At 41.0% G+C, this 15,173-nt stretch overlaps 1 protein-coding gene across 1 annotated transcript in view; it reads left to right on the forward strand.

The window, feature by feature from the left end:
• LOC123626711 (PR domain zinc finger protein 5-like) overlaps positions 1-15,025 on the forward strand; it is a 59,063-nt gene extending 44,038 nt beyond the window's left edge. The window contains 5 exon segments of the mRNA XM_045535947.1: positions 2,276-2,369; positions 5,902-6,062; positions 9,618-9,649; positions 9,651-9,700; positions 14,910-15,025. Of these exon segments, the coding sequence (XP_045391903.1) occupies positions 2,276-2,369; positions 5,902-6,062; positions 9,618-9,649; positions 9,651-9,700; positions 14,910-15,025 (453 nt within the window).
• Positions 15,026-15,173: the final 148 nt, after the last annotated feature.

Raw genomic sequence — 15,173 nt, forward strand, 5'->3', positions numbered from 1 at the left:
GGGATTCACGTCTCTTTCCAAGTAAAAGACAAAGTGCCTGCAATGGCCAACCAGGCCCTGCATGATTTGCTTCTCCCCCATCCTCTTCCATTCCTCCGCCCTTATCTCCCCACTTCTCCGCCTCCCATGTGGCCCCAGCCATGTGGGTCTCCTGGGTCACACAGCACCTGCCCCTGCTCCCTCGTGTCCACCAGGGCTTCTCTCCGGTGTCACCTCAGCTAGAACTTCCTTGGCGCCTATTTAAAATTGCTACCCCATCCTCTGAAACCTTTGCTGTCCTCTTTCTTGCTATATTTTTCTCCATAGCATGTATCCCTTTCTAATACAGTACATATTTTACTATTTTATTGTCTTTCTCTCTGCTAATGTAAAAGCTTCATGATAGCAGGGACTTTCTTTTTTGTTCACTGTTACATCCACAGCATCTAACATAAGACTTGTATATAAGAGGGTGAAGTGCATAGTCTAGATCAGGCACGAAATAAAATAATGAATGAAATTTGGGGAGTGCTGCTTGGGAGGGAGTCCTTTGCCCATTTTCTTTTGGAGTTTTTATCTTATTAATGTGCCATAACTCTTTATGTTACCAATATGAAACTTCATTTTATGTTGCACATGTTTTCTTTGTCACAGAAGTTTTTGCTTTGCAGTTTTAAATGTATTTCTCTCATCTAAATATCTGGTTTTCTGCCATGCAAGAAAGCCTTTTCCCACTAAAAGGTTATTTTAAAATTCACTCATATTTTCTTCTAGTACATTTAGGGTTTTATTCTTCACTTTTGAAATATACCTGAATTGATGTGAAATTTATTTTATTATAAGAGGTGAGTAATAGACCCAACTTTATTTTTTCCAAACAGTTGCTGCAAAAGCATTAACTAAATATTTTACTCTTCTCTCACCAATTTGAAAAGCCATATTTTTCTATACTAAATGTTCATATATTTTGCATAATGAAAGAAACCTTCTCTTTTTTCTGTTTTACTTATGTGTGTGTTTCCATGCAGTCATTTTAATTTCTGTGGCTAAATAGCACATTTGAATATGTATAATTTATGCTGGCTCTTAAATATCTGTTCCCTTCATCCTTTCTCTGTATTTCTCACAACTGAATACAAACATGGTAATCTCTTCCTCATCCACATTGTGTTAATGAGTAATACTTATATTTTGAATATTACTATGTCTATTAAGCTAAGAAAATATGTAAATCAATGTTCTGTGATAAGTGAATTCCTTTAAATTATTCCGTTTATTTTTATGTCACATGTATCATAAAAATCCAACTGTTATGTGATTTGTTTCATTGTATAATATTAAGAGAGCATAGTTCAATTTTTGATATTTTTTATGAGCCTTTTTATTTTGCCATCCATGGTAGAATAAGAAGTTATTTACTAATTTGTGCCAAATTGGTTTATACTGATGCAAAATGGATAACAAGAGGAGTGAACACACTTTTGCTGTTTTGGTTGCTTTATATTTTGTTTTTTGTTTTGAATTTTAGATTTAGCTGGTGACTTTTTGTTTCTTGTTTATCAGTTTATTTTTGTTTGTCATGTACTGCAGTGCTTAAGAGTGTTGATTGCATCTGTGCTTGTTGTGCCTTTTACAAGTTACCAGAACTCTCTGAGCCTTAGTTTCCTCATTTGTAAACTGGGGACAGTAATAGTGTTTTATTCATCAAGTTATTGTTGGAATCAAATGAAAAAAAAAAAAAGTAAAGTGTTTACCATGGTATTTCCCACAAATGAAATATTTAACAAATGTTACTTAGGGTTAATTCTACCATGAAGAAATGCTCTCATGGAATTTAGGGGGAAAGCAAGGCCTACGACTAAAAATTATTTGCAGTTATTCAGTGAAGTTGAAGGACAAGGGCGAAAAGAGTTTCCTTTGTCTATGTTGCAAATGTTGTACCAGCATAAAGCCCGGTCACTAGTAGAGAGAGAGGGGGTTAGGTTGTAGAGAAATCGCACACCAATTCACTCTGCAGAGCAGGTCCTGAGAAATCTGTGTGTATTCAGAAATTAGCAGTTTAAAATAATAGGAATGATTTCCTTTACTGTGTATCAAATTATTAATGTGAGAGATTGAAAATACAGTTATTTTTCCCTTGTAAACACAGCATATTTGTGTTTCCCATTTTATGGTGGAAGAATGTCCCCAGAAGAACCAGGGAACTTCTTTGCTCTTTCACAGCGTGAATCCCAGCTCTAATTACCGTAGTGGTGCATTGATTCTAGATCCTCCTGACTCGGTCTTCTCTCTGCAGACCCACTCTGAGGACAGACCATTCCAGTGCGAGGAGTGCAAGGCTTTGTTCCGGACCCCGTTTTCTTTGCAGGGACACCTACTGATACATAACAGTAAGTCTCAATGCAGGTAGTCGAGGACAGAAGGAATTATCTTGTGCTTTGTTCTTACAACCTTTCCCAGATGACATACTTGTGAGTAAGTATATAATCTGCTTTTTTTTTTTTTTTTTTTTTTAAACACAGTCTCACTCTTTTGCTGGGCTAGAGTGCTGTGGCATCAGCCTAGCTCACAGCAACCTCAAACTCTTGGGCTCAAGTGATCCTCCTGCCTCAGCCTCCCGAGTAGCTGGGACTACAGACATGCGCCACCATGCCAGGCTAATTTTTTCTATATATATTTTTAGTTGTCCGGTTAATTTCTTTCTATTTTTTAGTAGAGACGGGGTCTCGCTCTTGCTCAGGCTGGTCTCGAACTCCTGAGCTCAAACAATCCTCCTGCCTCAGCCTCCCAGAGTGCTAGGATTACAGGCATCAGCCACTGCACCCGGCCTGTAATCTGCTTTTAAATATAAAAAGGAATGAAAATTCTGCATCCAGTTTACAGCTTCCAGAACTTACTAGCAAAACTTTCCATCTTCCTTAATAAATCACTACTTGTATGTTTAAGAAATAAAATTTGTTGTGCAATAGCAGGAATTTCCATCTTATTTCACTACCATTTTGATTTAAGAAAAATAACTGTTGTGAAATAAATGGATTTTAAAATAGGGATTCAGGTATGTGAACTTCAAGCTACTAAGAGTTATATGGCTAAGTTTGGCCTGATGCTCAGGAAATTTTTCTTTTGAAGTGTGAAATCTTATTTCTAATAACAGCAAGGAGTTTTTAACAGAAGGAATCTAATACTTTTGATTACAGCTTATTGGTTCTCATCAACTTGAGAAACAGGATTGAAGTGACTACTGCGTGTAGACTGAGCTGTGTGTTGTGTGTTTAACGTGCTGGTGCTCAGCACAGTAATCTCAGGCTTTATGAACCTGCGTCATGACATTGGCCAGGAAAGCCAGTTTGACAATTGAGTGAGTAAGCGCGTTACTGAAGGTAAAGTTAGACCATCAGTAAGTAAAAAGGAGGGGAAGACTAGAAATGGTTGAAATAGAGAGGACAAAATACTAGGTCTTGTCTGACATAATATGAAAATCAAAACCCATTTAACTTCAAAATACGAAGGCTGTTGTTAGAAACTTACATCAGCACTCTGGCTCAAAATATAAAGAATGCCTTGTCATAATTATTTTTGAAATTATTGCTATTTCCTAATATACTGCAAACCAAAGGGCAGGTTGCTGGCCAGCTTCTGGGTATTAAGACAGGGAAAATTATGGTGAATGTAAGAAAAGGAAATCTGAAAAAATCAGATGAAATCTCGTATTGGAATTTAATAATTCTGATAAATATAAGACAAAATTTGGACTTAAAATATGAAAAAAAAAAAAAGCTGTTGTATATTCTTGGTATAGCCTGATGAGGTTTTTGCCCAGGGACCAACATTTTGATTCACTTGATAATTTAAGGAAAATTCTCTGATAGAAGCAATCTTCGAAGTTTTTTTTCAGAGAAAATCGCTTTCAGTGCCGAAATAGATTTCATATTGTTAACAGTAACTTTTATAATCCTATATCAGTTGATGTTTCCTTATACTCTCACTGGTTATACGTTTTATACAAATAAAATGTTTAAATAAATCCAAAACATATGTAAAGACAAAGGAGTTTGCAAGGACAGTACCTGCAATAACAATGCACAGAGGCAACAAACGGCTCTCAGAATCCACGCAGTGTGCACAGGGTTTGGATGTGACTTTGTTTTAAACATCAAATATTAACAGGACTCTAAGAAACTTGAAATTGGAGAGCTGTAATTCTATTTGAAAAGACAAAGGAAAAGTAATTTTTCTTTTCTTTTTCTTTTTGTTCCTCCCTGGCTCCTCCCTTTCTTCCATTTGGTATGAAAAATAATAGGATCTTCACATTTCTAAATTTAATGCTAGTTATAATGGAAGGAAGTTAGAAGAACTTGGCTGAACTTGAGGTCATCTCTTATTTAGGTACAGAAATTTAGTTATTTCTATATTTTGCCTCAAATTGATATGATACGGCAATCTATGCTAATATAATTGTTTTCTAAAAAAGGAAAATATATTCAAATACTAGTCTGTCTTATTCATATAAATCATGTGCTATATACATCTTATACCATCCTGGTATAAAGCACTGTCTTCTCATTGTGCACACGTGTTGCTAAAATGGTGTTACAATAGACTGCTAAACATTTTGCTGAGGTGTTAAGAAAAGCTACAAAGATAGCATTTTATGAGTTTACCTAAACCCTAGTTTCTGGAGTGGCTTTTCCCTTATGCCGAGGCCAAAGGAGAAGGTGAAAACTCTCAGGTCCCACCTGAGGGCTGCAGGGTGGGAACAGCAGCTGCCAGTCTTCGTGCCCATCCCAGTCTCTCTCTGGGTGGCCTCCCTGCCTGTCTCTGGCCTGGGAGGCTGGTTTGCAGCAGCCGAGGAGGCAGGGAGCCCCCAGTCTAGGTTCTTGGGATAGTGCCGAGGAAGTGGGGGGCTTGGGGCCCTCTCTGCTCTGGGGACGAGGGGGGGCTGCTCCGAGGCAAGTCCGCCTGCCCTCGGGGGCTTCCCTCCCCTCTCGGGGGCTTCCCTCCCTGGCTCTCCACCCACCGTGGGCTTCTGCCCAGGCCCTGCTCACTGGAGGACGTGGTGCAGCGGTGGGGTTTGAGGGGAGCTTAGGGGGGCACCAGAGGCAGCTCACCTTGCCTGAGACAGGCCTGTGTCACCTCAGGAGTCCATGCACCTCGAAACACATACTTCTCAAAAATCTTCATGGTACCTTTAGGAAATTAGATCATTCAATCTCTGAATTTTCCAGTTGAAGAGCCTGAAAAATTTAAGATTAAAGGACTGTCCCCTGGGCACACAGTGAATTAGCAAATATGGAACTGGAATTTGTTATAAAAATTATGTTAAATTCTCAAAGCTTTTTTTAAAAAAGTTTTTTATTTCAGCATGTTATGGGGGTACAAATGTTTAGGTTGTATATATTGCCTTTGCCCCACCCGAGTCAGAGCTTCAAGCATGTCCATCCCCCAGACGGTGCACACCACACCCATTAGGTGTGAATATACCAATCCCCTCCTCCCCCTCCCACCTGCCCGACACCTGATGAATGTTATTGCTATATGTGCACTTCAGTGTTATCAGTTAATACCAATTTGATGGTGAGTACATGTGGTGCTTGTTTTTCCATTCTTGGGATACTTCACTTAGTAGAATGGGCTCCAGCTCCATCCAGGATAATACAAGAGGTGCTAGATCACCATTGTTTGTTGTGGCTGAGTAGAACTCCATGGTGTACACAGACCACATTTTATTAATCCACTCATGTATTGATGGGCACTTGGGTTGTTTCCACATCTTTGCAGTTGTGAATTGTGCTGCTTACAACATTCAAGTGCAGATGAACTATTGGGAGAAAGCAGCACTAAGTCTGGCACACGTTAGGAGGAGCTAATAGGACCCTCCCATTGCATCTGATGTTTCTCTTATTTGACTTTTTTGTTTCTCAGGTGAGAGGACTTTCAAGTGTCATCACTGCGATGCTACCTTTAAAAGGAAGGATACGTTAAATGTTCACGTCCAAGTGGTCCACGAAAGACACAAGAAGTACAGGTGTGAGCTCTGTAATAAGGCGTTTGTCACACCGTCAGTGCTTAGAAGTCATAAGAAAGTAAGTGGACGCTTTCTGTTAATTTGAATGGATTATATATTTATGCAATATGGGCGTATATATTATCATGTAACAATTTTATATTAATTTAACAACTCAAAATGACAAATGCATTATTTACATCAGCACTTCAGAAAATGTTCACCTCCTTCCTTTTTCAGCACAGACCTTTTTCCATGAAAGAGAACCTCAGGATTAGATGCAGATTCTCCATAACTCTTAGCTATGCTACTAGGCGATTGGTACAAAGTACTCGGTGAGCGGCAGCTTATCAATTTTTATACATATTTGGATTAACATAGGCTTTTTCTTTTGAAGAAATATGGGTAGTGCCTTAATAATTTTGTTTTTGAAAGCTAATTCCTATGTTTATTGGCAAGTTATTAGCCTGAGCCCTTCTAGGACTGGAATAGTCCTTCATGGTGCATCTCTAGGGCGCAGGGAATTTCCCGGTGCAGAACAGGGACTTGGTAAGTGGTTGTTTAACTCAAATAAAATGATGTTCTCACTTACAGTGATTTGGGGATTCTATTTTTTTACATTATGCTAATTGGATAATTACCTGAAGCAGATCAACTGTTTGCTTTTTATTTGCGGAATAAATGTATCTGAAGTGTGTTTTTTTTTTTTTTTTTCACAGCAGTAGTTCATTATTTTTGTTGTTGTGTAGGGCATCATTGGAAAGAATGTACAATGAATTCATTAATACAGTTTTTGAAAGAGGTAATATTCATATGTAGATTTCAGTTATAGAGTTCTCAGAACTATAAAATAATTTGCTATAATATGTTTGCATGGGTTGGAGTATTATTGAAAATAAAGTAAAAAAAATGTAAAGGCACTATTAATGATGGTGAGCTAGTAACCTCTAAAAATATTTTTAAAATAACTTCTGTGTCCACATTAAGTGTATTTTTGAGGTAGCAAAATTTCTATGAAATGCAGTTAAAGGTGCTAATGTTAACTTTAGAAGTAACTGAAGTGTGGCCGTTTCCTGGCAGTCAGTGTGGTGCTAACTGAGTGTGGAGAGGTGACGTCACTTCAGTGTGACTTCTGCCGGAGTGCCTGTGCTGGATGCAGCTGTTTCGAAAGGACTGAATTTAGTAAATTTCCTTTCCTCTGTCTTTAATGCTCAGTAATGATGTTGTCTTCCTTTTTAAAATCTCTGAATATAATCGTCCTTCAACTTTCTTTGCTTGAATTACTTTTTTGCATAAATTTAACACTCTTTGGTTGTTTTTCAATAAATGAGGGAAAGTATAATGAGTTTTCAAGAGAGATTTTGTAATTTGTCTGCAATAATAATTGTCTCAGAGTATATTTTGTAGTGTTTTGTTTTCGTATCGTATATTTATCCAGCATTGTTCTTTTTAAGAAACAATTTTTTTTAATTTCACAATATTCAGGGGGTACAAATGTTGTACGTTACATGGATCACTTTTGTGAGGCTTGAGTCACAGCTGTGTGTGTGTCTGTCACTCAAATGGTGCTCACTGTACCCGTCAGGTGGGGTTTTGCCCCCCCCCCTGTGATTTCCACTGAGTTTTTCACACCCCCCCCACCCATCCTTGTTCTTGCAGTGAGCTGACTCCCTGCTTTCTTACCGTGCTTAAGGTAGTTTCACATCATACCATTAATGTCTTAAAACCAGCTAACCGAATCCTGTACCTATCTTTCAGAAAGGAATATTTCAGTTTTTTTCATTGATATACCATTAACATCCTTTAGTTTAAAACTTCTACCACTGACAAGTGCCTTAGGTCATAGAAGTAAACAGTGTCACATTTAAGTAGCAGCAGAAGAAATCCTGTGATTGTTAGAAAGATATTACAAATAAATTGGTTGTTACCTGTTTGGAGTAATCCAGTAATAATAATATATATGTACATATAATTTCTACGAAAACCTTATACTGATCAAGAAAGATTTGCCATATTTCCTTCCCCCTTGTGTCAGGGAATGAGAAGATAGGTCTGTTATAAGTCAAAACGTTACACCTTTTCCTTTAAACTGAACCGTAACATGGACCGGGGGAGTAAAGGTTCTTACTGTGTGTAAAGATGTGTAAATCTTTTGTGTAGGAGCTTGTAGTGAAAATGGAAAGTTAGGTGCCTGCCAAATGCAGACTCCAGGAGATGCGTGTTGTGCAGTGTTGCTGGCTAGCGCGGCAGTTGATTAGACCACGTTTCTCAAACTTGAGTGTAACATGAATCCTTTCAAGGGGGAAAAAACTCTAAAAGACACAGATGTTGACTAAGGTATTAGTTTCTCATGCTTTTAAAAATCATAAATTCAGTGATACACATCCAAATGCAGATTACATAATTGCAAATTAAATACCAAGAAGGCTGTGAAACCAATGGCATTAAAATTAGCAATGAATCTAATACGGAGGATGATGATGTTTTGCTGTACTGGCTGTTCTTTGAAGCTGTCAGGTGATGAGGTCCCTGCCTCACCCCTTTTTCTCTGTCCCGGCCAGTTTGCCTTTCTGAGAACATGTCCTTTTTAAAAACCCTTTCCTGCCTTTTTTTTTCATTTGTCCATGGCAGTTCAAATAATAATACTTGCCAGTAATTTGCATAAGAGCAGATGCGGACACAGGCCCTGGGAGCTGTTTTGTGATTGCAATCCAGATGATGCACCATATGCTTTTATAAAATTTCAGATGATCATTGAAAAACATTCTGAAAGTCTCCTGGCGGCTGTTCAGATACCTGCAGGAATTGCCTCTTGCTCCCCGTTTTTCTCCTCCTCCTAAGTTTGAGAAGCGCAAGAGCTTTGAGAATTTGCTCAGCCTCTCATGTGTTGGAACGTTCTGTTTTGACGGAGGAAAACTCTCTTGATGAGATCGTGAGGCCAGTTTAAAATGCTCCATCTGCCGCCTCCTTTGGGGAAGGGCCACTCCTTTTTCCTTGAACTCTCCAACTTTTATTGAAACTTGCTTTTGATGGTACTCACTCACCTTTCCTCCCCTGTGATTGTTTTACGCCTAGATTAGAAGTGTGTTGAGGGCAGAAATGCTCTTTCACGTCCACTGCTCGGTTAACACCTGCCGATTTTAAAGGTCAAGTCAGATTTATATTCCCTTCTACTTTGCAGTAAAACCAGTCTAGTCAGACAGTACAATGAAAGTACCAGATGACTTTATTAAGATTAATTCTGTCCTCAAGAGTTAAATGCACACAAAGAATGTGAAAAATGCTTCAAAGGAAGTGTTTCTTGGCAGCCCTAGCCCCATTTTGAGCATGTGGTTTTGCCGGCATGTTCTGGGTTTTTGCATCACTTAATCGTTCTTAGATGGCCCTCCACACAGGCTTCAAAAGTCAACTACAGAATTATTTTCAAGTTAACACTAATGTCTGATTCTAAGGGTCTTTTTTTTTTTTTTTTTGAGTCAGTGGGAATATCCATCATAAATTGTGCAAAATCTCATTGTGATATTAAATCATTTTAATGAAACCTAATCCTGGAAAATAAGGATTTGCTATTGTCAGAGGCACTTAATCATCTCTACCTAATTCTTCACATTCCTTTTTGTTCCTTTCCGTTCAGACTCGTACGGGAGAAAAGGAGAAAGTCTGCCCAGAAGTTCGCCAGCAGTGGGACCCTGAGGGTCCATATCCGCAGCCACACAGGTAGGACGACGCCACCTGGTGAGAAAAACAAACGCAGAAACGTCAGGTGCTGCTGAGACAGGAAACATTGCAACAGCACAAAATACCTCCCGGATTAACAGTGAATCCTGCCTGTTTTCTCTCCCTCAAAGTATCATAAAACCCGGTTTCTTACTCTGGAGGAACTTTGAATAAGTGCACTAAGTCGTTAAATATGAAATGTCTGATTCCAAATCAAAAGTGTAGTTTATTATGTTGATATCTCAAACAAGAAGCAGTGCAGTTAACCAAAGTCTGTGCCTAAACTATCCACACAGTTTTGCCATCTTAATGGCAGCTTATTCATGTCAGCAGCAAAGAAGCCTGGAGAGGGAGTGGTGGTGAAATCGCAAAAGGCGTTTTCCACAGCTTGTTGAGAATGGAATATTTTTCCTTGCAAGGAGTGGTCCAAAGCCCGGAAGAAGTGGGAGTCAGTTGGTGCAAGGTCTGGTGAATACGGTGGATGGCAGAGAGTTTCCAAGTCCAGCTTCTGTGGTTTGAGCAGCGTTGTTTGTGTGACATGTGGTCGAGTGTTGTCTTGCAAGAGGATTAGCCTGTCTCCGTTGACCAGTCTCAGCTGCTTAATCACAAGCATCCTCATCATTTCATCCAATTGGTTGCAGTAGATATCGCTGTAATCAATTGACCAGGTTTCAAGAAGCTGTAGCAGATAATACCAGCGCTGGACCACCAAACAGACACCATCAGCTTTTTTTACTTGGTGAATATTCAGTTTTGGACTGTGTTTTATCGCTTCATCTTTATCCAGCCATTGTGCTGAATGCTTGCGATTGTCAAAATCCATCTTTCATCACATGTCACAATACACTGTGAAAACGGTTCACCTTTATGTCGTGAGAGCAAAGAAAGGCAAACGTCCAGGCGATTTCCCTTTTGACGCTCGTTTAATTCGTGTGGAACCCATCTATCCAGCTTCTTTACCTTGCCTATTTGCTTCAAATGGTCCAATATTATTTAAATAGTAATATCAAACCTTGCTGCTAATTCACGCGTAGGTTGAGATGGACTTGCTTCCACTACAGCTTTCAGCTCATCGTTGTCCACCTTGGTCTCAGGTCGCCCACATGGCTCATTGTCAAGATTAAAATCACCAGAACGGACCTTCTCAAACCATCTATGTACTGTGTGTTCTTAGCCATGTCCTTCCCAAATGCTCCGTTGATATTTCGAGCTGTCTGCACTGCAGTTGGTTCCACGACGGAACTCATGTTCAAACTTCTATCTATAGTTTCACAAAAATGGCTCTAAAAAATTTGAAAGATAATTACAAGCCAAAATGTGCATTTGAAAGACTGAGGATGTACCTTCACAATAAAAATAAAACAAGAAGTGTCAAAATGAAATGTCAGAGATATCAACTGTCAAACTTAGTACTTAAGGAAATCAGACATTTCATGCTTAATAGCCAGATACCTTTCCCCCCCAAATTAAGTGAAACATCTAAAGTGAACAGTAGGTTTTTAATGTTTGATTGTGATGTAACTGTGATTTATGTTATCTGTGATTTTAATGGATGGAATAGGGAGTAACAGTTTTGCTTTTTATGGAAGGTTAAGAGCTTCCTCTTACAGTCCCTCCTGTAGGTCCTGTCAGACGTGACCTTTTAAATCGAAAAAGTCCTTGCAATGTTGCTTGCAAGCTATAGGATTTTACCGGATACAAGGTTGGTGTGACTGTGATATCTTTTATGCCATGGATTTCTCCCTAACGGGGGTCCCCTATTTTCTTACCAGTTTCTGTGCAGTTTTTTCAGTGAAAAAGGGCCATGCCCTAGTCAGGGGCAAATGAACAACTAAACATTCTTGAAAGAACCTTTTCTGGATTTTATCTATCATGTAGATAAGTATTTAAAAAAGACTTGAAAGAATACTATTAATTTTGATAACCAGAGGATTTTACATTAGTCTGAAAACTGTTTTAGTAGCTGGACTCCAGTTATACGGTGAACTGTGTAATTGGATTGTGTAGCTGAAGCTTCCTGTTCGAGAGCCATGGTGTTAGGCTTGCTCTGTGTCACCGTGTCCCTGGCCCCGGGCACAGTGTCTAGCACAGCAGCTGTGTTGTGCATGAAGAAATGGTTTAAGCAGACCACGGAAACAATGCTGTGAATATTAGACGTAGGTGGAGGAAGGACAGCAGTGGAACATAGATTCTTATTTTGGAAATTTTCTGGCTGAAGCTAAAAGACAGTCAACTTGGTACTTGTTGTCTTAGAGTAGCCACTTAAATAGCTTCACATGAAACACATAACCCAGAGCAGCTGGCTGTGGAATAGTGGGTGCTCTAAAGAAGGAAAGGAAGGTCTGCTGAATCAGATGTCATCTAGAGGAAGCGAGGCTTTCGGGACAAAGTGTGGCAGAAGCGGAGAGTAGCAAAGAGAGAAGTAGAGAGAAGCACAAAGGCCTGAGCAGCAGAGCCGCGCCGAGGGAAGGTGTGCCGGGAGGGGTGCCGGGCAGGGGTGCCCGGAGGAGTGCTGAGGGCAGGGGTGCCTGGAGGAGGGCCGGGCAGGGGTGTCCTGGAGTGTGCTGGGCAGGTGTGCCTGGAGGAGTGCTGAGGGCAGAGGTGCCTGGAGGGGTGCCGGGCAGGTGTGCCCGGAGTGCCGATGGCTGCTGGCTCCGTTGCTGAGGGTGCAGAGGCAGCAAGTAATCGGTGAAGCAGGAACAGAGAGTTGCAAAGTTTGGAGCCAGCCCCTGCAATCTGGTGGTCTGCTCTGTGTCACGCGGCCGCCCTCTCCTAGGTGCACTTGGGGCTGAGGGGGGTTGGGGTGAGGTGAGGGCAAGAGTGGAGTCGACAGCTTTCCACTCGGCGTCAGTGATTCTTGGAAGATGTCTCTGTGCCATACTTGCAGATTTCATGTCTGCCTATGCGTGCTAGTGCGTGTGATTGTGGAGGGTGGAGGGCAGTTAGGGAAAAGGGCACGTGTGTTATATCCGCACATCAGATAATAAGTCTACGATAATGCCCCGAGACATGATGTAATTGTATTATGTTTGGTACAGGGTGTTTTTATAGCCAGGGACTTACATTGTTCAGGATGCTTGAAACACAGGTTCCAGCACAGAACAGACGAAACCAATTGAGTCAAGCACTTGATTAGTCCACATAATTCCATCCCTGAGAATTCTGTGTGCCTACATTTCATTGTACTCGTAAGGATGGGCAGTGAGGAAGAATAAAGCACTTAAACTAGTAATTGCTCCTAAAATTTTAATTATTGTCCGGGCTGGTGCTGGCATCTGGGTTTCCATGATGGTCCTGGCACAGATTTCTTCTCCTGCGTGAACAAACGGTGCTTGTGCTTCTCTTTTATTTGCTTTGTCCTGTCCCCCAAAGGCTGCCCGTACGCTCACCCTCCCAGGCTGCAGCCTGGCTCCATGACCACTCGGACATACGTGGTTATTTTGCTACTGTGACAGCAGCACTCATGACATTGAGTTCTGCAAATCCATTTGTCTCTCTCCTTGTGTTATTTTTCCTTATGGAGTCATGCGGTTTTATTAGTCCCCTTCCCAATGCTAGGCCCAGCGAGCTGATGGTTGTGTTATAGTGTGACACGGATCAGGGTCACGCCCTGTTCTGCCGGCAGTAGTTAGTTGTGTATTATTTAGGGAGGACACGATGAAGAGGTGGGGACAGCCAGGAGAGGACAGCTGATGCAGCCCCAGGATCAGTGGGCTCAGTCGTGGCCTCGTCACTCCACACCACTCGTAAGAACAACTGACGACTCCGGAAAGCTTTTGTTTGCATGGGTTATACTATAGCTGTTTACCATATTAGAGAATTTTAAAATATTTGCTAGTTTGTTAAAAATACCAATATCAATCCCACTACATGTTAACATAACATACTTTGATAACAAATAACTGCACTTTCCAAACCAGAAAGGATTTAGTGAGGAGGAAGACGTTATTTTACATTTCTGAAAACCACTGTGGTTTGAGAGGAGACGGCTGGATTCTCGTGTCTGTTTCTTCGTCCTGCTGCAGTAGGTTCTTTGATTGCAGAATGTGGAGACAGTCCGGCCCCGCACAGATACGCAGTTAGAAGGGAAGAGTATTTTAATAGTCTTTGTCAAAGCATTTTGGATATTATTAGTTATTACACTGAAACTCAAAGTGGTAGCTTTTTTTAAAGACTTGTTGCATGACCTGAAATTATCTCAGCGAAGTTTTTCTGTTACACTAAAATCGATTGTTCTGTGTTGCACTTTGGATGATTTATTTTTTTAAATGCGACGTGTATGTGTGTTTGCTTGCCGTAAAAAATCTTGGCTGTTCTCTGAATTATAACATCTAAGGGGGAGAGGTGCCAGTTGTATCAGAAAGTACGGACCAGTTGTTATCTAGTGTTCTAACCACCAAAGGTTCTGTTTAACACACATGAATTTTACGAAATTAGTCTGAAACTCATAATCCTGAGACAGATTCATTTATATGAAACTTAAAATATCAATGGACCAGGTAAATAAAGACCCCTGTAACAAGCAGTCTAGTGACAGAATAAATTGATTACTATAAAATATTTTTAACAGATTCTTTTTTTTTTTTTTTTTGAGACAGAGTCTCGCTCTGTTGCCCAGGCTAGAGTGAGTGCCATGGCGTTAGCCTCGCTCACAGCAGCCTCAGACTCCTGGGCTCAAGCGATCCTCCTGCCTCAGCCTCCCGAGTAGCTGGGACTACAGGCATGCACCACCACGCCCAGCTAATTTTTTCTATATATATATTTTAGTTGGCCAGATAATTTCTTTCTATTTTTAGTAGAGACGAGGTGTCCCTCTTGCTCAGGCTGGTCTTAAACTCCTGAGCTCAAGCGATCCACCCGCCTCGGCCTCCCAGAGTGCTAGGATTATAGGCGTGAGCCACCGCGCCCGGCCGCAGATTCTTAAAATTTAGGAGACTTACTTTGGGCTCGAGTGTTAAGAGGAATGTGCAGCGAGTCTCCCACGGGGGAGCATGGTTTGCGCCCGAGCCCTGGACGTGCCGTGGGCCGGGTGTCCTCCCTGGGGGGACGCGGGTTTCGGGACATGGCTGTCCCGCCCAGCCCGCGGATGTGTCTGTCCGGCAGTGCCTGAGCCTCTTGCTGAAGCAGCCGGGGCCGTGCAGGGGCCGGGACCTGAGCGTGTGGCTGGTGGCCCGTGCTGACTCTGTGACTCTGTTTCCCTTCATTGTAGGCGAGTGTCCCTACCAGTGCCCCTACTGTTAAAAAGGATTCAGTAAGAACGACGGGCTGAAGATGCACATCCGCACCCACACCAGGGTAAGGCTCTCGTTCATGCCGATCAGGTAAACCACACTTATCTCAAAAGAAATGTGTATTGAGCTTTCCATGAGACAATAAAGGTGATCTATCTGAAATTCTATGTTTATATTCATGGTGGACATTGGAGGATCTTTCTAAAGGCAAAACAATGGAAAAGAAACAGAAATTCAAATCC

Source organism: Lemur catta, chromosome 22 (assembly GCF_020740605.2).
Source record: "Lemur catta isolate mLemCat1 chromosome 22, mLemCat1.pri, whole genome shotgun sequence".
Taxonomy (NCBI): Eukaryota; Metazoa; Chordata; class Mammalia; order Primates; family Lemuridae; genus Lemur; species Lemur catta.